Source organism: Protobothrops mucrosquamatus, unplaced genomic scaffold, assembly GCF_001527695.2.
Source record: "Protobothrops mucrosquamatus isolate PMUCROS unplaced genomic scaffold, P.Mucros_1.0 scaffold756, whole genome shotgun sequence".
NCBI classification, from domain to species: Eukaryota; Metazoa; Chordata; class Lepidosauria; order Squamata; family Viperidae; genus Protobothrops; species Protobothrops mucrosquamatus.
In genome coordinates this window covers 28170-54027 of record NW_015387026.1, presented here as the reverse complement: position 1 = coordinate 54027, position 25858 = coordinate 28170, and the positions used below count along the sequence as shown (strand labels likewise).

Below are 25858 nucleotides of genomic sequence, written 5' to 3'. Positions count from 1 at the left end.
GGTTATCTTATCTTATCAGAGATTGTTGTCAAGAGCGACAAACATAACATACATCTTCAAATAGAAAAACAGCCTGGGACCCCATAATAAACCCAATATCCCTCCGTGTTTTCTAAGTTTGTGACTGCTAATTATTTCCTTTCAAGATTGCTAGAGAGAGTGGGTAAATCTTCAATCCCAGTTGCGACAACCGTCTTGATTTTTCAACTCGCTTCCTCACCCCACTTGTACGATGGGTGGACTTCAATTCCCAGAATTCCCCAGCCATAACTACAGATGTACTCTGGGAAAAGCTACTCAGCTATTCCAAGCTCCGGTGCCTTTGGAAAGCAGTCCCTCCCTCCAGACTACCTTCCACCTTCCACACTTTTCTTTTATTCTCCACAAAGTAGACCTCTAGCATCGCTGCGAAATTAGGAAAAAAAAAATGGCCAGATAAGGAAGTTTTACAAATCTCAACTAGAAGTCGAGCTCTCCTTTTTTTCAATAGTGGTAGAAGAGAATATTTATAGCTCAGGATTGACCTGCAGTGTCTTTGGTGCTCTCTCAGCTTGGTGAATTTTCTTGCAGACGTTTCATGACCAAACTAGGTAACATCATCAGTGTTAGAAGGGAGTGGGGTTTGCACAATGGAGGAGAAGGAGAAAGGTGGGAGGAGGAGGAGGAGGGAGGAGGATGACAGTGGGGCCTTTGGTGCTCTTTGAGCTTGGTAGTTTTCTTGCAGACCTTTCATGACCAAACTAGGTAACATCATCAGTGCTGGAAGAGAATGGAGTCTGTGGAGTAGAGGACGGTGGGATCCTTGGTAGTCTCTGAGCTTGGTTGTTTCTTGCAGACATTTTACCCAACTCATCAGGGCCAGAAAGGGATTGTGGTTGCTCTCTGTGTTTGTCTCTGTTCAGAGAGCAAGCAAATCCGACTCTCTTCTAGTACTGATGATATTACCTAGTTGGGTAATGAAACGTCTTCAAGAAAAAAAACACAACCTCAGTCTTTTCAGTAGCTTTTTTTTTTTTGGTTTCCTTTAATATCTTCTTTCCTTGTAGCTCTGTTACCTGCACGTGGACCTCATCCTAAACCGCCTTGGGCCCAAGGAATCCAAGAAGCAATTTGTGGATTTTTGCCACGCCTTCTTAGACAAAACTGGGGTGAGTAGACTCTAGCACAGGGGTCTTCAAACCTGGCCCTTTTATGACTTGTGAACTTCAACTCACGCGTGCCCGGCTGAGGAATTCTGGGAGTTGAAGTCCACAAGTTTAAGTTTAAGTTTATTGCATTTATATCCCGCCCTTCTCCTGGTGGACTCAGGGCGGCTTACAAGTCATAAAAGGGCCACGTTTGAAGACCCCTGCTCTACTAGGAAGACCTTTTGAAGAAATCTTCCACCCAAATCTTTTGATAATTGGTCATGAGGGCAGGTTCGTTTTGTTTGCCTTTCCAGGTCAGATTTATACCATTTGTTCTCATTGCCCTGGTTTACAGGGTGGTAGGAACGTAAAGGCTTCAGATAGTCTTCATGATTGATAGTTGCTTTCTCTTCGGTTACTGCATTTTGATCTGTTTCTTGCGTTCTCTTTATCTCTTTCACAGCTGCTGAGAGTCCCTGTTCCAAATGCTGTGCAGTTTGAACTGGGTAAGAGCCAACTTTCATGGGACGGTATGTGGTGTGATCTGAACCAAGAGTTTTAACAAGTGGACCAGATGTGAACTGCAAAAATCCAGATGGCCACCAGATGGCAGCAAAGCATGCAGGTTTTCTGAATCTCTTTGCTGCTCTCTGGTGGTTGATTTTCTCAGCCTAGACGAGATTGACCTAAAGATTGTGTAGCTTCTGCTGTGTTATACTCCAGTATTACTAACTGGATATTAGGGTTTTGTTGGCCGTATTAGCTGGGAGTTATGGGAGTTGCAGTTTGAGCACATCTGGAGGGACATCCCGTTGGAGAAAAACTGATTTAAGCAGTTATTTGCATAAATCTCTTTTGTTTGGTGCTGTGCGCACAATTCTTTCCTTTGTAGAACATATTCTGGCAACTGGGAAAAACAAATAGTCTATGGTTGTTCTTTTGGCCAGAGTGACTCATGTAAAATCTGGTTTAAATTGTGAATTCAATTGAAAAATGGAACTCTTTCAGTTCAGATATTTGAACAGAATTCTTAACTTGGATTGGTTTCGTTTGGCTTTCCAGATCAGTTCAGAAATATATATTCTTTCAGCTCATTAGTTCAGTCCACACTCATCACACTGAGTGACACTTCAGTCCGGAAAGTGATTTGGAGTATTAAATCACCATTAAATCTTTGAATCCAATATTGGTCAATCTTACTTTTCCCCATTCCTGCAAAATTGTAAAAAAGCCAGCGGATTTCGGGTGGCGTAATTGAATCCGGGGGTTTTGTTGCAGCTCTGCTAATTATGGTTTGTTAGATTGTTTACATTGAAAGAGTAAAGTTTTGGTTCATTTGGGTGCACGTATTTCAGCTGCCTGGAGGGATGGCTAGGGAATTCTGGGAGTTGAAGTCCACAAGTCTTAAAAGTTGCCAAGGTTGGACACCTCTGAAATTCTAGACAGAAGGAAAGATGAAAATCCCCCTTGCACCCTTGAAAGTTAGTGCCCACTTGCTGCTGGGTGAACACACACGGCTGAGGGTCCCTAGGATTGCAGGGGCAGGCATGACCGCCCTGGATCCACACACAATAATTGTGTTAACTTTCTGCAGTGGGGCAAGACCCGCGGCGGGTTCAGCTGCTGTTCCAATCCGCCGACTTTGATCCAAGCTGCAGGTCCCACCCACTTGCTAAACTTCCCCATCTCTGCCAAAGCCTCTCCTCTCATCTACCCTACACACACACACACACACACACACACACAACCCCTTGGTTTTGCTACAGCTGCTGGCACGGGTGAAGCTAAATGAAAGACAGGAAGCTGAAGAACAGTGGGACAGCTGCTGTTTTCCTGCCAACAATTAGCTCATCTCATCTGAGTTCCCCCCCCAGCCATGCAGAGAAGGACGGGAGCCTTGTGTGTGTGTGTGTGTGTGTGTCCGTCCATAGGGCCAGCTGGTTCCATAGCTTCTGAGTGTCACCTAGCGGCCACACCTGCAGATTGCAACACCATGCCACACACTTGTGGGTGAGCACACATACCAACAACACATGCTCCGGAAGACTGTTTTTTTTTGTTGTTTTTTTCACTCAAAAGAGATCCTGAAATGGCGGGGTGGGGGGTGGTGGTGTTAGGAGGCCAGTTGGAAGCTCTGTAGGCAGAGCATAAATCTCATTTCCGGGGTGGGGAAGACCTTTGAGCTGTGTGCAGAAGAGCTCCTTCCCCAAAAGACTGGGGAGGGGAAGGGCTGAGCGACATCCTGTCAGCGTCTTCTGTAAGGGAGGTCTCTTAGGTGTACCAAGAGGAAAAAAAAGAGAAGAGGCAGAGGTTCCTGGTTTAGAAAAGGTGGCAAGAAACTCACATTTTATCTTGTTGCGCATTTAATTACTTACTTATTTATTAATTTTAGGGGTTTTTTAAAAATTATTTTTTATAAACAAGTCAAGGCTGGGAATATGCCTAATTCTCCATCCTCCTCTTATTTTCCCCACGACAACGACCCTGTGAGGTGGATTGAGCTGAGAGAGAGAGAGAGAGAGAGAGAGAGAGGAAGCGGCCCAAAGTCACCCATCTGGCTTTCAGGCCTAAGGCAGAACTAGAATTCACCGTCTCCTGGCGATGGGTCCAAAGTCGCCCAGCTGGCTTTCACGCCCAGGGCAGGACTAGAACTCATGGCCGCCTGGTTTCTAGATTGGCGCCTTCACCGCTAGACCGGGTTAGAATAAATGCGTATTAAATAACTGCAGATCTTTAGCAAGTGGTAGAACGCTAATCCTGGAGGGAGAAGTGAGAATTCTCCAACCAGCCTGCTGGAAGTTGAAGCCCAAACATTTTTTAAAGTTGCCGAGGTTGAAAAAAGCTGCCAGAACTATTAATAGCTTCCTTTCCCTTGCCAATATTTTCCCCATGTTCGTATTTTTGATCTGAGGGACCTCTTTGGGCCTCGCCAGATCACCGCCCTATGGATCTCAACGGAGGAGATCAACTGCTTCAAACCCCGGAATTGTTCCCTCCGCCATGTCTGCCAACAGCTGCACCACCCTATCTCCGAGACCGCCTTCTGCCGCAGATCCCCTCCCTCAGACCGGTACGCTCCCACAGAGCGGGCCTCCTCAGGGTGCCGTCGGCCAAGCAATGTCGGCTGGCGACCCCCAGGGGGAGGGCCTTCTCTGTGGGTGCCCCCACCCTCTGGAACGAACTACCCCCCGAGATTCGGATGATTCCGGATCTTCTTGCTTTCCGTCGCGCCCTCAAGACATGGCTTTTCCAGCAAGCGGGCCTGACCTAGGGAGGATTTTATTTGGGGTTTATTTTTTAGCAATTTGACAGAGACACAACTTTAAAATTTGATTTAATTCGGTTTTATCGGGGGGGGAATGTATTTATGTTTTGTTTTAAATATGTTGTGCGCCGCCCTGAGTCCCGTTGGGAGAAGGGCGGCATATAAATTAAATTTATTATTATTATTATTATTATTACAAATTCTAGCAAGTTTTTTTTTCTGCTCCAGGGACAAGTTCCTTTATGGGAGCAGTGGCATAGGAGCAGCTGCAAACAATTTGCCTTGCTTGTGCTGTGTTTGCACAAAATCACAGGCCCGGGTCCCTCCCCTGGAACGGACTTCAAATCCCCCGATGGTTCTCAGCTCACCACAGCGGACCAAGCCCTCCTATTTATCCCGCAGGCCAGTTGCCAGGACAGCTGGGAAAGCTTTGGAAGGATTTATTCTAAGTTTATGTCCGTGTCCTGTCTTTTGGTCTGCAGTCTTTTTTTTATTGCTCTTTTTGTACAAATATAGCAGCAGAAATATCCCTCTGGACTTGGAAGGCCGCTAACCACAAAAAGCAAGTCCCAAGCGATGCAGTGTTTTCACAGGGGCTCTTTGTGGCAGGACGAATTTAGACACGGGACGGAGGCAGGAGCAAATCTCCACCAGAAATCTTTGGGAATGGTAGCCATGTTGGAAATGGATTCTTTTTTTTTTTTTTTTTTTTTTTAATTTAATTTATATGCCGCCCTTCTCCCGACAGGGACTCAGGGCGGCGCACAACATATTTAAAACCAAAACATATATACAATCCCCCCCTTAAAACCGAATTAAACCGAATTTTAATGTTGCGTCTTCCGAATATTTAAAACCCAATGTAAAATCCACCCTAGGTCAGGTCCGCTTGCTGGAAAAGCCATGTCTTGAGGGCGCGACGGAAGGTAAGGAGATCCGGAATTATCCGGATCTCGGGGGGTAGTTCATTCCAGAGGGTAGGNCTCTGTGGGAGCGTACCGGTCTGTGGGAAGGAATCTGCGGCAGAAGGCGGTCTCGGAGGTAGCCGGGTCCTATGCCATGGAGCGCTTTAAAGGTGGTAACTAATACCTTAAAGCGCACCCGGATTCTTTTTGAGTGTCGAATTGACCAAAGTTTTGCAAGCTTTGGCTAGGTTAGGGCTGGGAAACTTGAGGTTGCCGATAGAAGGGTTGAACTGTGGGGTCTCTGGTGCCCTGTGAGATTGGTGGTTTTATTGCCGACGTTTCATTACCCAACTAGGGAACATCATCAGTGCTAGAAGGGAGTGGGGTTTGTGGCGTGGAGGAGGAGGAGAATTGTGGGCTCCTTAATACTTTCTGAGCTTAGTAGTTTTCTTGCAGACGTTTCATTACCCAACTAGGGAACATCGTCCGTGCTAGAAGGGAGTGGGGTTTGCAGAATGGAGGAGGAGAAGGGCTGTGGGGTCCATGGTGTCCTTTGAGTTTGGTTGTTTTCTTGCAGATGTTTCATTAGACCAAACTAGGGAACATCATCAGTGCTAGAAGGGAGAGTCTTAAACCACGACTGCTGAACTCTGGCTGTGAGTTCTAGGTTGTCTCTTCTTTTCTGATCGCAGACCGAAACAGACCTGATCTCATCCCGGAAGACCAACTGAAAAAATATTTGCAGGACATCCAATCTTTTCAAGCAACGGAGATCTCCCAGCAGTTGGAGGACTTCAGGTTTGCAATCTGCAATTCTCAAGAACCCCCCCCCCCCCAAAAAAAAAGCCTTCACTGAAGCTTCCAACAATCAAAGTCACAAGCAAGAGGTCACAAATACCGGCCATGGGACATTGTGCTTAATGGCCACAGGGGTTTCACTTAACGATGGCAACCGGCATTGCCAGGAATGCTGTCGCTAAGTGATACGACCGCCTCACTTAATGATGGAAATTCCAGTCTCAACTGCCGTTATTAACGGAGGACTGCCTGCAGTTGGGTCAAACAGTTTTAAGAACCACTGTTTGCAGAAGGATTTAGCTAATCTGGTCAGGGATTGTGCAGCAGGGGTTCAAATGAAGTCAGAGATGCTGACCTGAGCTTGTAATTTTATACAAATAAATATATTTAAAATCTGTATTTACAGCAAACAAGATAGGCAAACGGGAGCATTGTGAGGTAAATCACAGGGCACGCAGAAGAAAAAAAGGCGGGAAAAAATGGGAAACTCTCCTTTTACACCCACAGTAACCAGTCACAGCACAGATTGCCTCACACAGGAGCCAGCACTCTCCAGTCAATCACAACTGTGTGTTCTGGCTCACTGTAACAACCCCATTGCTCCAGCTCCTAAATTTAAATATCTTAACAAGGCTTTTGGTTCCAACAGCTAGAGAAATAAGTGACTGAGTTCATTGTAAGGATGGATTGGGTTGTAGATTCAAAGAGGAAAATTAGGATAGAAAAGAATAAAATAGAAATAGAATGGAATTGGAATTGGAATTAGAATAGAATAGAATAGAATAGAATAGAATAGAATAGAATAGAATAGAATAGAATAGAATAGAATAGAATTAGAAATAATAGAATAGAATTAAGAGATTATAGAATAGAATAAGAATAAGAATAGAATAGAAATAGAATAAGAATAGAAATGGAATGGAATAGGATAGAATAGAATAGAATTAGAAATAATAGAATAGAATTAAGAGATTATAGAATAGAATAAGAATAGAATAAGAATAGAATAGAAATAGAACAAGAATAGGAATGGAATGGAATAGAATAGAATAGAAATAATAGAATAGAATTAAGAGATAGAATAGAATAAGAATAGAATAGAAATAGAACAAGAATAGGAATGGAATGGAATAGAATAGAATAGAATTAGAAATAATAGAATAGAATTAAGAGATTATAGAATAGAATAAGAATAGAATAGAAATAGAACAAGAATAGGAATGGAATAGAATAGAATAGAAATATAATAAGAATAGAATAAGAATAGAAATGGAATGGAATGGAATAGAAAGAAATAATAGAATAGATTACAGAATAGAATAGAATAGAATAGAATAGAATAGAATAGAATATTTTGGTGTACAGGTAGTCCTCAATTTACGACAAATTCTGGGATCAGAATTTCCATTACTAAGTAAGGCGGTGGTTCAGTGAGTTGTGCCCCAATTTTACAACCTCTTTTTTCCCATGGATATTATGCTACTCGAATAAAAGATCCTTTAAGGTAAACAATGCCTCGAAGTTCTTGTGAAGAGCTTCATCTGTCGGAACCACGACACCAGGTTTGAGACCTGACCACCGCATGATGAGGTGAGCTCCCGTTCCGTGCTTCAGCTCCTGCCCAACTAGCAGTTGGAAAGCATGCAGATGCAAGTAGATAAACGGGTACCACTTTAGTGGGAGGGTAACAGAAGTCTGTGTGCCTCAGCGTAAAGTCATGCTGGCCACATCACCACAGGAAATATCTTTGGACAACGCTGGCTCCCTCAGCTAAGAAATGGAGATGAGCACCACCCCCTAGAGTTGGACATGACTGGACAGGGGAAACCTTTAGGTTTATGTTGTACAAACTCAGCCTGTTGTACGCACAATCTTAGATGTCTTCGGACAGGCATGGGCAAGCTTAAGTTAGGAAAAGTATTTGCACAACTCGCTGAGTTTGGTTAGTTTCACACTTAATTAGGTTTCTCCGTAGCTTAGCATGTTGTGCTCGGGGCTTTGCTGATGACTCCAAGCTTTTGTGCCAACGCTGGAAATGGATTTTAATTCCGTTGAATTCATCTGTTAATTCCATCCAGTGGACAGAGCTCGACTGCCTGTTCTTTCTTTCCGCAGGGAGAAAAGGAAAATGGGAATGACTCCAGGAGAGAAGGAGCTTTTTGAACTGGAAGGCTATCGGACCAAGGACAAAGGCATCAGAGAGGCCAAAGAGAAACAGCTGGCGGAGCAGCTGTTGGTCAAACTGGAGGAGATGCAGTGAGTGAAGTTCTCCTGACTTACTGTTGTGCATGGACTGTTCGCTTGCCCTTTCAGCTTCCCCCTTCATCATAGCAGAGATGCCGTTCCTTCTTGGACGGTGTGCTAGCTATGGTCAAAACTTTGCACCCCTCTTCTTGCACCCCTGAACCCCTTCTGCAAGCCTTCATCTCTTCCAGACGCCATCTTGATTCTAAGTTGCCATCATACTTGGGAAGAGGGTCTTCCACATCCATCACAGCAGAGTTGGAAAGAGTCCTAAACGCCTCCACACCTTGCTGCAGGTGTCACCCTCGGGTTTATGGACCCACGTGGAGGATTAAGTCTGTTCTATTGGGGGAGCCTGTAGCTGGGCTGGGGCAGAAAACACCTCTCAATCCTCAAAAACCAAGGAGAGAACCAACTTAGAACTAAGGAGAAACTTCCTGACAGGACAATGAATCAGTGGAACAACCTGCCTCCAGAAGTTGTGATGCTCCAACACTGGAAATTCTTAAGAAAAGATTGGACAACAATTTGTTGTCTGAAATTGTATATAGGCTTTCCTCCCCTGAGCAGGGGGTTGGACTAGAAGACCTCCAAGGTCCCTTCCAACTCTGTTAGTCTGCAACCATTTAGCTTTGAGTAGCTGTCCCTGCCGGTCTACCTTCATAGTGGACCATCCTCTCTTCTATTCCAGGGGCAGATCCCATCCATGTTTTCTATTTCAGGAAAGACCCCCTCCCTGCCAGCTGGGATCTCCCGTCATAGCCCTTATTTCCTCCCATCCTTTTTTTCCCAGGGTGGAAGCCTCTGGTTCTGGCAGCCATCCCATCAGGGCTGGGATGAGAGTGGCGAGCCAGCCAGATCATCAGTAGCGTCCCTGGCAAGTCCCTGCTAGATAATAGGATCCAGCTGGCAAAATGGGAGGAGAGAGGGGGGGGGGAATGTTCCCCACCCATCCCAGGATGTTGCCTCTGGTTGCATCATCCTTGCCGGCTGTATAAACGCCCCTGGCGGCCCCTTCCCCCTTCAGTTGCTGTATGCCACTCCATCCAGCAGTCACTTTCTGCTCTAGACAGAACATGTTTATTTGCCTTTTGAATACTTTTCTGCTTCTGCTGAGCAAAAATGGGGCGTTGCTACCGGTAAGTTTTCCAGAAACGAAAAAGGGGTGGGGGGTGGGCAAGGGGCATAAGACGGGTGGCTTGGAGAGTCTGCTGTCTCGGAGGGAGAAAGGGGGCATCGCTGTTGTGGGCAGAGCCAGGTATATTATTATCTGTCAGAAGCTTTGTACTACAACTCCCATTAGCCCCAGCCAGGGGCAAGGGATCGTGGGCCCCCAAACATCTGGCCGTAGGTGGTTTGCGTTCTCTCTATCCTGGGAAAGCAGACTGAATTGTTAAGAGTGGGGTTTGTGTGTGAAGGGTTGAAATGTCCACCTCCTCGCAGCAGCGCTGTAGGCCAGCTGTTAACCTCTGGACAAACAGCTGGATCCACGGGATCCAAACATAACCCAGATGTGTGCATCACACCCTGATTTTTTTTCCCCCTCTCTCTTTTCTCTCTCCATGGATTCCAGCCTCACCATTTCTGCCGACGAGGAAAAAAGGTATGCAACCGGCAGGTGCAGAGTGGTTTGTGTTTGTGTGCTTGTGTGTGTGTGGTGTGTGTTTCTGGAAGGGGTGTGTGGGCGGAAGTACACTTTTGCACTCTCTTAAATGCAACCGGATGTGGCTTTGTAGCACATTGAGTTCTGTGGCTCAGGAAGTCAGGAGGGAGGGGAAGACGAGAAAAGTCATTTAACCCTTCCAGGATTGGCTCTTGAGAGAGGTCCCAGCTGCTTAAAAACATCGGAATCCGCTTTCCCCAGCGCCAGTCCATTTGCTCACACTACAAATGGTCCTCGGCTTACGACCACAACTGAGCCCAAAATTTCTGTTGCTAAGGGAGACGGTTGTCAAGTGAATTTTGCCCCCTTTTATGACCTTGCCACAGAGGTTAAGTGCGCATGGCCTCCCCATTGACTTTGCTTGCTAGAAATTCCCAAAAGGGGATTCACACGACGCCGGGACACTGCAACCGTCGTAATTACGAGTCAGTTGCCAAGTGTCCGAATTTTAATCACGGGGACGCGGCAGCGGTTGTAAGTGTGAAACACGGTCATAAATCACTTTTCCCAGTGCTGTCGTGACTTTGAACGGTCACAAAATGAACTGTTGTAAGTCAAAGACTGTGTGTAGTCGGGAGTGTCTCTCTGGATGCATGAACTGACTTGTTGACCCTTCGATGGTGAGCCGGACCAGACTTTCCCAAATCTCAACCAGGGATAATGGGTGGAGATGATGGGAGAGGGAATCCCACCCATGGGATCAGCAGGATGCTGGAAGCAGCTGGTCCAAAAAAAAAAATGCTTTTGAGGTTTCAGTGTCAGCAAGGAAGGGGGTAAGAACAGATTTGTGAATTGGAGAGTGTCTCAAGCTCTTTTTTTGGCCAAATCTTTCTTAGATTTTCCACATGCGTATGGATATTTAGCAAAAAATTAAGTGAAATTTGTTAATAACTCTTGGAGCTGGAAAAAGGAAGTAATGCGAGAGAAGTCAAAGCAAGGCTCGTTTATTCCCTGTTGTATATATGTATTGAGTCCCTGTTCAATTAAGTGGAGTTGATTCTGCGCTTGGTTGTGTCTTTTGAAACAGACACTGCTTTGAATCCTCTCACCTGGTGGCCTTGCGGTTTTGCGTTGCGTGAACCTTAACAATCGTTGCTGTTTTTCTTTTCCTCCCGTTTAGCTCTGCCATATTTACCGCCATTGTCACGTATATGAAGCATCTGGGGGTTAAGACGAAGACAGCTGATAACAAGAAGTCCAAAGCAAACTTTTTCCGCAAAAAGGTAGGCTTCGGAGCGTAACAGAGTTGGAAGGGACCCTGGAGGTCTTCTAGTCCAGCCCCTTGCTCAAGCAGGCTTTGAAATAATTGGCGCGCCGGGACAAGATAGAATTAGATCCTTAATGCAAAAGCTCTCTTTGGGATTCAGGCCAGGACGGTGCTCAAGAACTGAGTTGACAAGCTGTCCTTCTGCAACTCACAGCTGTTTCTTTATTGCTCAATTTTGGCAACATTGAGACATGTGGACTTCAACTCCCAGGATTCCCCAGCCAGCATGGCTGGCTGGAGAATTCTGGGAGTTGAAGTCCACAGGTTTTAAAAGTTGCCAAGCTTGAGAAACACTGCTTTGTAAGTAGTCCTCAACTTAACGACCATAATTGAGCCTAGAGTTATGATCATAAATCAGGGTGGTCATTAAGCAAGTGGTCACATGACTGTATCCCATTGTACGATCTATTTTGGGGCAGGCATTAAAGCGAACGCCCCAATTGTTAAGCAAGTCCATTTCAGCCAATAAGTGTTTTGTGCTGGAAACCAGCAGTAAATAACAGTTTCCAGCAAAATATGGGACATTGTCCAGTTGCCAAGCACTCAAAATGTGATCGTTAAGACCGTGGAAGGGTGGCCAAAACCACGTTGTAAGTAACTCTGCAGAGATCCATCCTAAACTTCGAACGGTCGCTAAGCAACCTGTCTTAAGTTGAGGATTACTTGTATAGAATTCCAATTTGGCAGAACTGGAAACTGGCTGGAACCAGTCCTGTTCCTGGTAGATGGTTGGTTTGTGAGACTTCCTATCCCTTCCATCCCCTATAACTAAGCAGTTTGCAGTCTGGGGTTTTATTTATATGGCCACCTATATAAATGGTGATTCTGGGCAGCTTACAAACAATTTTTAAAAAGCCAATATAAAAGAATAAAAAAACAGTAACCCCTCCACCCCTCTCTGGTGACAATCAAACGAACCACTTGATCCCCCAGGCCCATTGCCAGAACCAGGTCTTCAGGGCCTCATGAAACAGTGTCAAAGGGAGGACCAGTCTAATCTCTGTGGGGATGATGTTCCAAAGGGAGGGAGCCATCACAGAGAAGGCCCTTCTGGGTCCCCCCCCAGATGTACCTCCCTAGGAGAGGGGACCCCGCAACATTCCCTACCTCCCTGCTCTGGTGGGTTGGGTGAATGTAACTGGGAAGAGACGGTCCTTCATATAACCTGGCCACGAAGGACTTTAAAGGCAAAAACCAGCCCCTTGAATTGAACCCAGAGCCAGTGCAGCTTCTGCAGGAGAGGTGACACACGTAGGATTGGGAAAATAGGTGACTGATTCTCTTCTCTGTCTGATCCAGATTTCAGGGACCAAGAAACCAGAGGAAGCTCTCAAACCAAAAAAAGGCTTCAGCATTTTGGACCCAGCCCGCTGGAACCGTGGGGATTCCCATTGTAAGTACGCAAAACAAACTCGGGGATTTCCCCAAACCCCCTTTAATTAACTTGCTATCCTAAACCCCCAATTGTCAGGTTTCCTTAGGATGGGGGCGGTCTGCAGTCAGCTGTGGCCCCGTGCAATCTGAGCCACTCCTTTGAGGTTCTTGATGTCTCCCCAGGATCTAACGGTCCAACTTCAGCTAGTCCTCAACGTTACAACTATTTATTTAGTCGACCATTTCAGTTGCGACAGCACTGGAAAAAGTGATTTAGATTTAGTTTTCACGCTTTATGACCGTTGCAGCATTCCCGTGGTCGCGTGATCAAAATTCAGGAACTTGGCAACTGGCCTGTATTTATAAGAGTTGCACTGTCCCGCAACTGTCATTTGATGATCCCTGTTTGTAAACTTCCCAGCCGGTCTTTGACAGGCAAAGTCAGTGGAAGAAGCCAAATTCATTGAATGACCGCACGATTCACTTAACAACTGGGTCATAAAGTAAGGCAAAACTCCCTTAACAACTGACTTGCTTAACAATGAAAATTTGGGGCTCAGTTGTTGTAAGTTGAGGATTATCTGTACAGCAGTTTTTTTTTATTTTAAAACAAATAACAGTAAAACTGACCGTCGAGTAAGCTTAACAGAAGTTGCAATGGGGAAGATCTCCTCCTTCAAGCAGGCAGAGCCCCACAATTCCAGAAATATTTCCATGACGTTCTTTTGCAAAAAAAAATTATTATTTTTTCCTTACGTAGCTCTCCCTCATGCCCCTGGAAAAAATGTCGCCAGACAGTCCTTACATAGCTTAAACCAATGTTCTTTCAGGAAAAATAAAAGTCATTTGGACTACATCTGGATTTAGTCCAGTCTCACTAGGTGCCAGCACTAGCTTGCAACTCGTTCTAGGGTCAACCTCAAAGGAGTCTTCAAAAGCATCCTTTGGAAACTGGCTAGTTTCTTCTTTTTCTTCTTCTTCTTCATTTTTTTTTTGGAAAGCTTGTGGTTACTGTTGCTAGGCAAGTAAAGAAAACTAATTCCAACAGTTGATCCATTTGTGTGCATCAGATCATCTGGTTGGTGAGTCTGGCCAGAATCAATTTGGGACAATACAGTAGCTAGGAAGGGATTAACGTGACATCTCTTTCCCCATCGTTCTCCATTATATTTTTTTTTGCTGCATTTTTTGTAGATTCTGATTACAGACAGCCCAAACCTGAGGGTGAAGGTACTAGCACCCCACTTTTTTTCTCCTGTTACCAGCTCTGTAGTAACGCATGGCACCCCGTGTACCCATCCATCCTTCTGATCAGGAAGCCATATAGAACTAACATCCGCCACTAACTTTTTAATTCACTGTTGCACTCGCCCATCAAGTAATATACTAATGAGAATCATACACGTGCCTACTACAAAAGTTCATCACACCCTGTCACATTCCCAGACAAAGTTCTTGGCATGCTCACTGTGTGCTCCTAACTGTCTGTCTGTCCCTCTGGGTCCCGCGTTGAATCAACGACGAGGGGAATAAATCACAGATTCTATCGTTTTTCTCTATGGCTTATGCACAAATTAAGCACTTGCTCCGTTTTATTTGCCAGGGTGAATTCACCTTATATGTAGATAATTAAAATTAGGGATCAAACTTTGGTGGTGGTGGTGGTGATAAGAAAAAACAAACAAACAAACACACTTGTCCTTCTCAGTATTTCAATTTTGCACAGCTTGGTTGCCTGTTCGATTCCGGCTTAGCTGAACTTTCTCAGTCCCGCTGTTAGTTTCCTTGGCATCTGCCTAAAACTGAATGTGACTGTTTTTCCAAGCAGAGTACTTTTAAACCAGATTTTATGTCCCAACGGTGCTTTTTCAAAAGGCAACCTGAATAGTGCAAATGGGTGTGGAACCATGCTTGGAACTGCTGAAAGGGCTGTGTTGTAAACAGGACACTATTCAGGTGACCCCGAGGACACAGATAAATCTCCAAGTGGCCTCAACAACTCTCAGAAAGAGCGCTAATGGCCAGATGACTGCAAGGAATATAAATCCTTCCATTCTCCACCGTTCAGTCTGAATCGAAGAAGCTTCTTGGATGAGGAGTGAAACGTCTTTAAGGAAAAACCAAGTCCCAATTGCCTTTTGAAAAAGCACCTTTGGGACAACCATGAACCTGGATGACTGAGAATCTCCGTAGATGTGGGTGAACGCGAGGAGGTTACATGAATTCCAGCAATTCATGTAAAAAAGATGCGGAGACTCTAGAAAGAGTACAGAGAAGAGCAACAAAGATGATTAGTGGGCTGGAGGCTAAAACATATAAGGAACGGTTGCTGGAATTGGGTATGTCTAGTTTAACAAAGAGAAGGACGAGGGGGGACATGATAGCAGTGTTCCAGTATCTCAGGGGCTGCCCCAAAGAAGAGGGAGTCAAGCTATTCTCCAAAGCGCCTAAAGGCAGGACAAGAAGCAACGGGTGGAAACTAATCAAGGAGAGAAGCAACCTAGAATTAAGGAGAAACTTCCTGACAGTTAGAACAATTAACCATTGGAACAACCTGCCTCCAGAAGCGGTGAGTGCTCCAACACTGGAAGTTTTTAAGAAGAGACTAGACAGCCATTTGTCCGAAATGGTATAGGGTTTCCTGCCTGAGCAGGGGGTTGGACTAGATGACCTCCAAGGTCCCTTCCAACTTTATTATTATTATTATTAAATGGAATATAGAAACAATATATCCCCGTGTGCCTTAGGCAGAAACGTCCTGATGTTCTAACAGCTCTCCTGTGACCTGGTGAAGTGGTCTCTTTGCTTGAGGCAGCTTGCAGCTGGCTATTTTCATAAACATCTCAAGAACCTTTATTAATCCGGGAACTGACTTATTATGTGCCATGGAATGGTAATTGTAAACTAGAGTTGAGCCACAGCAGACATGAATGAAGGCAAATATACGTGTCCCGGGATAATGTTGCAGGATCCAATGTGGGTCTGTCAAAGGAACCAGAGGTTTCGTCTCATGCTGCAGCCCATCCTAATGGAAGTCCTCCCTCACCAGAATGTTTGTGAGAGACCTTTCTTGAGGATGGACCTCCAGCATGAGTCTGAAAGCTTGTAAGACAAAGCTCCTAGTCCGGGTGACCGACCCAGATTGGATCCTGCCACAGCAAACAGTTGATTTCCTGTTATTAGGATGAAGGAATGGAAGGTGTTTGATTCTTTATTGTTAATATAATGACACCTTTCCCTTGATTTCTGCTGGCTCTTCAAAAGACCTCTCACAGTCGCTACCAAATTTAACCAAATAATTCCTTCTGTGACAATCCACCAAACGCATTTGGTTGCACAGAGCACGCTAAAACGAAACAAACATGGCTGTGGTTTGGTATGACATGTCCAGGATGTCCTTCCATCCCTCGTACTTGCTATGTCTAAAGGAAATATCTTTTTATCTGTATTCAGTTCAGTGCCCTTGTTACAGTTCACAGACCCACCGAGCATATCAACATTAAAAACAACAGTCCAAAGTTCAGTAAAATAAGATAAGGGCATGAACAAAGTGGAAGGAATAAAACACTGTAAAATGAGAGGAACAATGCAGTACTCTGTGCCACCTAACTAGTCATCAATCCTGTATTTCCCCGAAGGATTCCAGGGTTGCAGATGCAGATTTAGTGAAAAGCTCATTTGTTTTAGGGGCTTTATCTGCCAGTTAGAAGAAAGCTGAGTAAACTCTTAATTCAGCTATCATCAGCCCTCTCTAGTGGGATTTTACATCTCTGCTGAGCTGCACCTAGAATCTTAGCCCCTGTCCTGGCTTAGAGAAAGCGGGTTATCAGACCATCATATTTTTTTATCCACTTGAGCATTATGGCTCCACCTTGACCAAGTTATGGTTCACCTTCTCCAGTGTAATGGAATGCATTAACTTTGAGGCAAGGAGAGAGGAGGCATTGCCTTTGTTGTTGTTAGTTGCGAAGTCGTGTCCGACCCATCGTGACCCCATGGACAACGTTCCTCCAGCCCTTCCTGTCCTCTACCATCTTCTGGAGTCCATTTAAGCTCACGCCTCCTGCTTCAGTGACTCCATCCAGCCACCTCATTCTCTATGTCATCCCCTTCTTCTGTTGCCCTCCATCTTTCCCAGCATCAGGCTCTTCTCCAGTGAGTCCTTCCTTCTCATTAGATGGCCAAAGTACTTGCATTTCAACTTCAGGATCCAGCCTTCTAAAGAGCAGTCAGGGTTGATCTCCTCTAGGACCGACTGGTTTGATCGCCTTGCAGTCCAGGGGACTGGCAGGAGTCTTCTCCAGCACCAGAGTTCAAAGGCCTCCATTCTTTGGCGCTCAGCCTTTAGGTGACAGTATTCCAGCTGAGCTATTCAAAACCTTAAAAAGACGATGCAGTAAAAGCGCTACACTCAATTTGCCAGCAAATTTGGAAAACTCAACAGTGGCCACAGGATTGGAAAAAGGTCAGTTTACCTTCCAATTCCAAAGAAAGACAATGCCAAAGAATGTTCAAACTATCGCACCATTGCACTCATTTCACATGCAAGTAAAGTTCATTAAATAAGAGTATACCAGGCTGGGAGAGAGTGGGGGTTCCTTGTCTCTTTACCTGGAAATCGCTTTCGATCTACGGTGTCCTAATCTGTGCATAAGCCCATGACGAAGGGTGAGGTGGGAAGAGCAATTTGGCAGAGGTCAACGGCTTCTTGACAGTGTTTGATTCCTCTGTCATTTTCTCCTTGAAGCAGCTGAGAAGACACCAGCCGTGGACAAAAAAACCAAGCTAACAGAAGGAACTTCCGGGCGGAGCAAGGGAACCCCTTTGGCGCAGGATCCCTCTGGTGTGTCTGTCACTGTGCATCCCCCACCTGGAGAGAGCAATGACGGAGAACAGGGTGAGAAGAGGATGAACGGGAAAAAGGAAGTGTGACGGAATGTGGTCTGGATTCCCAGAAAGGAGGGGCTGCTTTCTTGAGAACCAAGAGACGGCAAAGTTAAGATCAAGGGTATCCAACCTTGGCAATTTTAAGACCTCTGGACTTCAACTCCCAGAATTCCCCAGCCAGCCATGGTCTAGGGTTTCCTGCTTGAGCTGGGGGTTGGACTAGAAGACTTCTAAGGTCCCTCCCATGCTGGCTGGAGAATTCTGGGAATTGAAGTCCAGAGGCCTCAAAGTTGCCAAGGTTGGACGCCCCTGGTTGGGAGGAAGAGAGTCAAGAGTCAACTCTCTAGAAGTTCTCAGAGTATCTCTTTAATGTTGCAAGTAGTTTGCTTTAGTTGGGCAAAATTTCTGTCTATAGGTGAAGAACGATAAAGGAAACTCAACGTGCCTTTCTTGGTTTTTGGAGCCAGATATTAATCTTGGCAAACTCAGACAAGCACCTTCAATCACTAAAAATATACTCTGAGAACTTCTAGGAAGGAGCAGTCTTGACCCTCTTCCTCCTAGCTCAGGGCTAGGCAACCTTGGCTCTTTTACGACTCGTGGACTTCAACTCCCAGAATTCCTGAGCCAGCCACACTGAGGGGAAAGGGAGAGGTTTCCATGCTGAGCCATGCTGGCTCAGGAATTCTGGGAGTTGAAGTCCACGAGTCATAAAAGAGCCAAGGTTGCCTACCCCTGTCCTAGCCAAACTGTCTAAGCTTCACTGTCTCTTGGCTCTTTGGAATTCAGCCCCTCCTCCTGGGAATCCAGACTGCATTCCACTACAGGAAGATAATGAAATTATGTGATTTGGCAGCGTGTCTTCCCTCCTCCTTCACACCTTCTTCTGTTTTCCTTAGGATTGGACAGTGCGGGTCTAGCTGATTCAGGAGATTCACCGGTTGCTGAGCAATCTCTGGCTGGAGAGCAGCTCTCGCTGGATGAAAGCGCAGAAAATGAAAGGTGAGGGCAGGTGGAGGAGGGTGTTGATGGCCTTGCAAAGGGTGAGTTGGGGTCCTTATGAAGCCTACAGGTGGACATAACTTGTTTGGCAAATCTAGGCAGCTTTTCTCTGGGCAGTTGGCCAGAAGGATGTCCCACAAGCTTTGGGAGTTATATCTGGACAAACCTAGATTGTAAGGCTGGCCAGGAATCTAAAGACTAGGTCAATGTGTCCTTGGAGAGTAACAGCCATTCGATCTAGTGATAAAAGGTATCAGGCTAGAAACCAGGAGACTGAATTCTAGTCCTGCTTTAGCCATGAGATCCAGCTAGGTGATTTTGGGCCAATCACCAGGAGGCTGTGAGTTCTAGTCCCGCTTCATCTGTAAAAGTGAGCTGGGTGATTTTGGGCCAGTCCCCAGGAGACAGTGAGTTCTAGTCCTTAGCCATAAAACCAGCTGAGTGACTCAGAGTCAGTCCCTCTCTCTCTCTCAGCCCAGAATACCTCACAGGGTCGTTGTGGGGAAAATAGGAGGGTGAGATATGTTCACCACTTAGTGTTGTTTATAAAAATAATAATAATAAGGGGGTTAAATAGGTTAAAATAAAATAAATAAATACACAATTCCTGTTGTCACTTTGGCTACCTCCCGACTTATGTGGAGGTTGGTTTTCTACCTGGTTCCTTGGTGTTCAACTCACATTTAAACAGCATTTAATCCCTTCCTGAGATTTCATACGAGGTTTGCCCAACACCCCCCTTCCCCCCTTACCCACTCCTCCTTTTTCCCTTTTTCTCTCCTATCGGGATTAACACAATCACCCTTCTATATCCTGTTCTTCCCTTCTAGAAGGCGAAAAAGGTTGGTGGCTCCCTCACCCCCTACTCACCCTTTGCATGAATTTCTTCCTCAGGGGAAGACACACAAACTGAGTTAAGTATGACCTCTTTGTTCTGCCTTGGGAAGCCATGTCTCCCTTCCCGAATCGATGGCTGGAGGAAAGGTGCCCTTTAAACTCCAGGTCCCACCTGGCCCCGGGCGTTCCTTCTCTTCCCATGCATCTCCTTCTTGTGGAAGACCTTATTTTGAGCATGGACAAGGGGCAGGAGGTGGCCAGGGGGGGTATTGTCAACCCCCCCCTAAGAAGCAAGACCTTTTTTGGGGGGTGTAGCTACGGTTGGGCCCAGCCACAGGTTGGATCCAGCTTGCCCAGGAGTGTGTGTCTGCCTCGCAGAGTCACCCTCCCTTCTTCTGGTGCATGGATATCTCAGTTTGTTCTTGGGGGGGCATCTCACATCTCTCTCTCTCTCCCTTTCTCTTCCCACCGCTGCATGTGGCAAATTTGTCCTCCTCCTCCTCCCCCCTCCTCTCTTCCCCTCCTCTACTGCGTGTTCTCCGGTTGTGATCCCTGCCACCTTCTCGGTGTCAAAACGGTCTTTGTGACTCCTCTCCGTGTCGCTCACCATATCGTCTGTGGCTCGTCCCCCCTCTTTGTGATTCATTTCATCTCCCCTCCGTGTCACGTTTTGGCTTGTCAAACCCAACGTCCCTTGGTCTCGCGTTGGTGGTTGTTTTTTTTTTGTTTTTTGTGGTTTTTTTTTGTTATTATTATTTTTTGTCTGTGGCCTGGCTGTGCCTATCCCCCCACCCTTGCCAGGCTGTCAGGGAAGGTGGGCCGCTCGGAGAGCTTGCGGGTTTACGAGCGGAAGCGGTCTCAGCGAGGCTCGGCCAAAGGCAAACAGCCGCGTTCGCGGAGCGATGTGGACATTGAAGCCGCGGCCCGGGCCAGCGAGCTGGAAGGAAAACCAACTCTAGAACAGGCTCGGCAGAAGCAGGGAAGCCGCAAGTAGGTGGAGAGGCCGCCATTTCAGCTGCCCCGACGTGGGCAGAGAGGGGCGCATTGTCAAAGAATGACAGAGATGGAAGGGACCTTCTGGTCCAACCCCCTGCTCAAGCAGGAGACCCTGTGCCACAGAGGATCATCAATCTTGGCAGATCCCCCTGGAGATCTTGAGTAGCCTAAACAATGGATGCATTCCCAGGGATCGTCTCCAAGGATGGAGAGCGGGGAAGGTCCTATCTGTCTGCAAAAGAAATTAAACAATTGCTCCATGATTCCTTGACCCTGAAAGAGTTTGCAGCAAGATGAATGACAAACAAATTTAATTAATAAATAAACGAAAGAGAAGATGCCTCTCTCTCTCAAATGCCTTCCTCTAAAACAAGGGTGTCCAATTTGGGCAATTTTTAAGGCTTGAGGACTTCAACTCCCACAATTCCCCCAGTCAGCACATCTGGCTGGGGGACTTCTGGGAGTTGAAGTCCAGAGGTCTTAAAGTTGCCAAGGTTGGACACCCTTGCTCTAAAACGTGGGAGTAGGAAAGATGCAGCCTTTAAAAGAACCACTCTTGGCATCTTGGAGGGAATAAAATAGTCCAGCACAGCTCCTGAATCCGCTACGCCAGCTTCTTGTAAATATAATTTTCAGTAGATGTTGAAGTATAGTCTCTTGAGATTTAAATTAAATTCAGCCACCACTTTTTTCCTTTCGGCAACTATGACTGGGAGAAAGGCTTCTGTTGAATTGGGAGCTGTGCAGTGACAAAATGGTGAAAATCTGTCCTAAACTCTTAACAAAAACCCAGCAGCGTCTCATAGGTTTTCTTGAATTTGCCCCATTGTAAAATCCTAGGGGAAAAAAATGCTTCTGTGATGAGTTGAAGATGATTATGGTAGATGGTTAATAGCATTTTCTTAAGAGGATCTGCCGAGAGCATTTGCTTTTGGCACTTGGAACTGATCTAGCTTGCAAATCTGGAATTGCACTGGTTTAATGTGATGGATTTGGCCTGGAGACCAGGAGATCCTCGGCATTGAACCCAATCTCCTGACAAATTAATGAACACATCTGTACAGGTAGACCTCAACTTATGACCACAGTGGGGACCTGAATTTCCAACATTAATCATTGTGGTTGCAAATCAAGTTGGCCGAGTAAGTACAATTTTACCATAATTTTTATGGCAGTCATTAAGCAAATCGTCGCAGTTCTTAAGCGAATCACGTGGTGGTTAAATGAATCCAGCTTCCCTGCCAGAAATCAGCAAAAATGATCTCAAATTCCAACCATTTGATCCTAGGATCTCACAACTGGTCAAAAATGTGAGCCAAAGCGCCCAAGTTGCGATCACATAATCACCAGGGTAGTGCAACAGCTGCGAATGTGAGTACAGTTATAAGTCACTTTTTCTGAAGCTGTTGAAACTCTGAACCATCATTAAAACAATGGACACAAGTTGAGGGCTACCTGTATTTTTTTTTTTTTCTTGGCAAGATTTTGGAGGTGGTTTGACATTGTCTTTTCCTGGGATTCTTCTATCCCAGTTTAGCTCGTGCAATCTCGGGATTTCCTAGTGGTCACTTAATCCAGTTACAACTCTGCTTACCTTTTGCTAGATCAGGGGTAGGCAACCTTGGCTCTTTTATGACTGGTGGACTTCAACTCCCAGAATTCCTGAGCCAGCCATGCTGAGGGGAAAGGGAGAGGTTTCCATGCTGAGCCATGCTGGCTCAGGAATTCTGGGAGTTGAAGTCCACCCATCTCCGAGTGGCCAAGGTTGAGAAATACAGGCCTAGGCCAGGGGTAGGCAACCTTGGCTCTTTTATGACCGGTGGACTTCAACTCCCAGAATTCCTGAGCCAGCCACGCTGAGGGGAAAGGGGAGAGGTTTCCATGCTGAGCCATGCCAGCTCAGGAATTCTGGGAGTTGAAGTCCACGAGTCATAAAAGAGCCAAGGTTGCCTACCCCTGTTCTAGATCAACCATAATTGACTAGATGTTGCTACCACAGTGGGACCTGGAGCAGAGCAATCATGATCACTAGACTGTTGAAGGAGGGAGGGACAGATGGATAAGTAAACATGGGATTGTCCTGACTGGATCTTTTGTCTGTCACTTTGACTCCTACAGTTTGGAGCCTGGAGGGGCCGGGGGAGGGGAACCCCCGCCGTCCTTTCTGCTTCCCCAGTCTGAGGAGTTTGAGCCGCGTGTTTCGGAACTGGAACAGGACCCGCCAAACTGGCGGGAGCTTGTCCCCCCCGACACCCTCCTCAGGCTGAAGAAAAGTGAAGTGAAGCGGCAAGAAGTGATCAACGGTACGTGAGGAATTTCCATCAGCCCTGCTAGGTAGACCAGACTCAGAAACCTACGGAAGTCAGGTTGAGTTTTTACTGTAGCATCTAGAACATCTATTGTAGCACCTAGAACTCAAGGTTTCTTAACCTCATCAAATGTCTATGGATATTCTCAATCATCCAGATCATGGTTATCCCAAAGGTGCTTTTTTCCCCCCCTAAAAAGCAACTGAACTTTCTTGGTTTTTTTTTTCCTTGAAAACCTTTTGCTTCTCATCCAAGGAGCTCCTTCAGTTCTAACTGAAGAGCCGAAGAAGCTTCTTGGATGAGAACCGAAACATTTTCAAAGGAAAAAAAAAACAGAAGTCTAAGTTGCCTTTTGGAAAAACAGCATCGTTGTGTTAACCTCAGCAACTTTAAGCTGTGTGGACTTCAACTCCCAGAATTCTCTAGCTAGCATGTTTGTTACTATTAACAACCATAAAAAAAGGTAAAAAATATTTTGCAAGGTAAAAAAATACCAGGTAAAAAATATTTTGCAAGCCAAAAAGTCAAAGAGATGGGAAGCAGATAAAACAGACAAAATGAGAAAGCAAGGACTTTGCAAACATCATGAAAAGTTGTTTTTTTTTGCAGTCGCAGTTTGTTTTTTTTTTTAAAAAAATCTTTAATTAAAGTTTATGTTGAGATCTAATGCCAATAGAAACAAAAGTCAAGAAAGTTAAAAAGGAGGAGTGTAAAAGATAAGAAAAAAGAAACAAAAAGGTAGCAAATTCTGATTTTTTTTCCACCAAAGAAGAGTACAAGAAGAATTGGAACCTCAACCTTTTGCTTTACATTTCTAATTATTTCAGACCACTTCGGTAACCCCAAAGTCAATCTAGTCATTAAAACTTAAAAGCAAAGCTTCCTTTTTGTCCATATAATAATAATAATGATAAATTTGGAAGGGACCTTGGAGGTCATCTAGTCCAACCCCCTGCTCAGGCAGGAAACCCTATACCATTTCGGACAAATGGCTGTCCAGTTTCTTCTTAAAAACTTCCAGTGATGGAGCATTCACCACTTCTGGAGGCAGGTTGTTCCACTGGCTAATTGTTCTTACTGTCAGGAAGTTTCTCCTTAGTTCTAAGTTGCTTCTCTCCTTGATTAGTTTCCACCCGTTGCTTCTCGTCCTGCCTTCAGGCGCTTTGGAAAATAGCTTGACTCCCTCTTCTTTGTGGCAGCCCCTGAGATACTGGAAGACTGCTATCATGTCCCCCCTCGTCCTTCTCTTCGTTAAACTAGACATACCCAATTCCAGCAACCGTTCCTTATATGTTTTGTCAAGCATCAAATCTCAAAGCGGTTTCCAAGTGGAAACAAAAGTAGATAAATTCCTTTCCTTAATTAAGACTTAAATCTAAATTTAAGACTTAATTTAAGATTTAAATTTAACTTGGCCCTATCCGCCATTCTATCCCCTTAAACCCTCCGATCTTTCACTGTAGGAATTGATGTGTCTTTCCACCTCTGTGCGTACAAAAATTCTAATCGTAGTTAGACATTGCATAGATTTCCTAAAGGCTGGTTTTTCCTTCCATCTTTCCTACTTTAGAACTGTTTATCACAGAGCACGCCCACATGCGGATGCTCCGGGTGTTACTTGAGGTTTTCTATCAACCGTTGTTGACCGAGGGATACTTCACGGACAGCGAACTGGTGAACATTTTTCCCAGTCTGGAAGATCTTATCGACGAACACAGTGAGAGCACAGGAGCAAACGGGGTGGAGTGGAAGCAGGGCAGCTGATCCAAGGCTTCCAAGCTAAATTTACTGCACAGTAGTGGCCAAAATTGTGGAAACCTTTTGGGAAAAGTGTATTTTTGAGGTTGGATGGCTAATAACACCACTATTTCTTTGGAGCAGTACCATAAAATTATATATCAATGGAAAGATAATTTAATCAAGAATGTAATGCAACAAAGTTTGTTCAATTATCTGTACCGTATTCTATGAAAAGTTATAGCCAAATAAGCAGAAAAAGGAAGCACAACTTGCTTAGGTTGATCTCAGGTCGCTTTCCTTCCTCTGATGGTAGCCAATGAGCATGAGTGTTTAGAGAACCAATTGGGTGTCATCTTGTTTTGGCAATGAGCCAATCAGATCACTGTAGGATCCAGTGATTGATATCATGTATTGAAGCTGAGAGGAGGACATTTGTCAATGTGTTATGTGATCGCTATCAAGTTGGTTGGGTTTTTTGGTGTTCTTTCATTTAGTGAGCTTGTAAAACGTAATAAAATTAAAGCAATGGTGCAAAGAGTTGACTGGTTGCCCAGAAAGCGATGTAAAATAGTATTTATTAAGCGAACAAGGCTACAGTTATAAAGAAATTAGAAGAAAAAATGGGTGGAAACTTAACCAAAGGTGGCATTTCAACTGTGCACTTTTCCCAAAAGGTTTCCACAGTTTTGGCCACTACTGTATTTAGCAGGAATAATGGGAATTGCTGCGGTTGGTTGGACCCTTGTCGTGGCCTTTTTGCTTCTCTGTCTCATGCTTTGTCGCTTTCTCATCTTTTTTCAGAACTGTTTCTGGACAACCTGAAGAAGCTGAGGGAAGAAAATAACTTGATTGTCTCCGAAATTGGAAGCACTCTGCTGGCTAGAGTAAGAGCAGGTTTTAATCTGGGTTTAATACTTTGTGTGAAAGCAACTAGAAGGGGCGAAGCTGGCAAGGCAGGTTCTAATGATGCTTCTGCCAGACACAACCATTGAGTGCCATCTCTAACTCTCAAAACCAGCTAAAAATCAGACAAATGTCCACAGGCCCCGGACAGTGGGAGGGGAAGATTTGAGATTTAAGCCCCGGGGCTGGGAATGATATGGGAGGAGACCTTTCCATGGTTGATCTTCTTGCTATCTTTTCCCTAGTTCGATGGGTCTGAAGGAAACTGGTTTCAGAAGATCTCCTCCCGGTTTTGCAGCCGCCAATCTTTTGCATTAGAACAGCTGAAGGCAAAGCAAAAGAAAGAAGCTCGTTTCAACCAGTTCATTCAGGTAAGTGCTGAGAGAGGAGAGGAATCCGCCATTCCTGGGTCAGGACAGAGATGGGTGGGTGGATGGATGGACGGATGCAGTAAGTAGGTAGGTAGAGGATGGTTGGATTGAGGGATGGATAGATAAATAGGAAGGATGGGTAGATAGATTGGATAGGTAGGTGGGTGGGT

At 45.3% G+C, this 25858-nt stretch overlaps 1 protein-coding gene across 1 annotated transcript in view; it reads left to right on the top strand.

Moving 5' to 3' along the window:
* ARHGEF1 (Rho guanine nucleotide exchange factor 1) overlaps positions 1 to 25858 on the top strand; it is a 38280-nt gene that overhangs the window by 3964 nt on the left and 8458 nt on the right. The window contains exons 4-16 of the mRNA XM_029284596.1: positions 1047 to 1148; positions 1591 to 1633; positions 5990 to 6095; positions 8211 to 8351; positions 9913 to 9942; positions 11123 to 11225; positions 12569 to 12695; positions 17391 to 17540; positions 18430 to 18532; positions 22484 to 22668; positions 24245 to 24391; positions 25216 to 25298; positions 25563 to 25688. Of these exons, the coding sequence (XP_029140429.1) occupies positions 1047 to 1148; positions 1591 to 1633; positions 5990 to 6095; positions 8211 to 8351; positions 9913 to 9942; positions 11123 to 11225; positions 12569 to 12695; positions 17391 to 17540; positions 18430 to 18532; positions 22484 to 22668; positions 24245 to 24391; positions 25216 to 25298; positions 25563 to 25688 (1446 nt within the window). The remainder of the gene's footprint in view (positions 1 to 1046; positions 1149 to 1590; positions 1634 to 5989; positions 6096 to 8210; positions 8352 to 9912; positions 9943 to 11122; positions 11226 to 12568; positions 12696 to 17390; positions 17541 to 18429; positions 18533 to 22483; positions 22669 to 24244; positions 24392 to 25215; positions 25299 to 25562; positions 25689 to 25858) is intronic.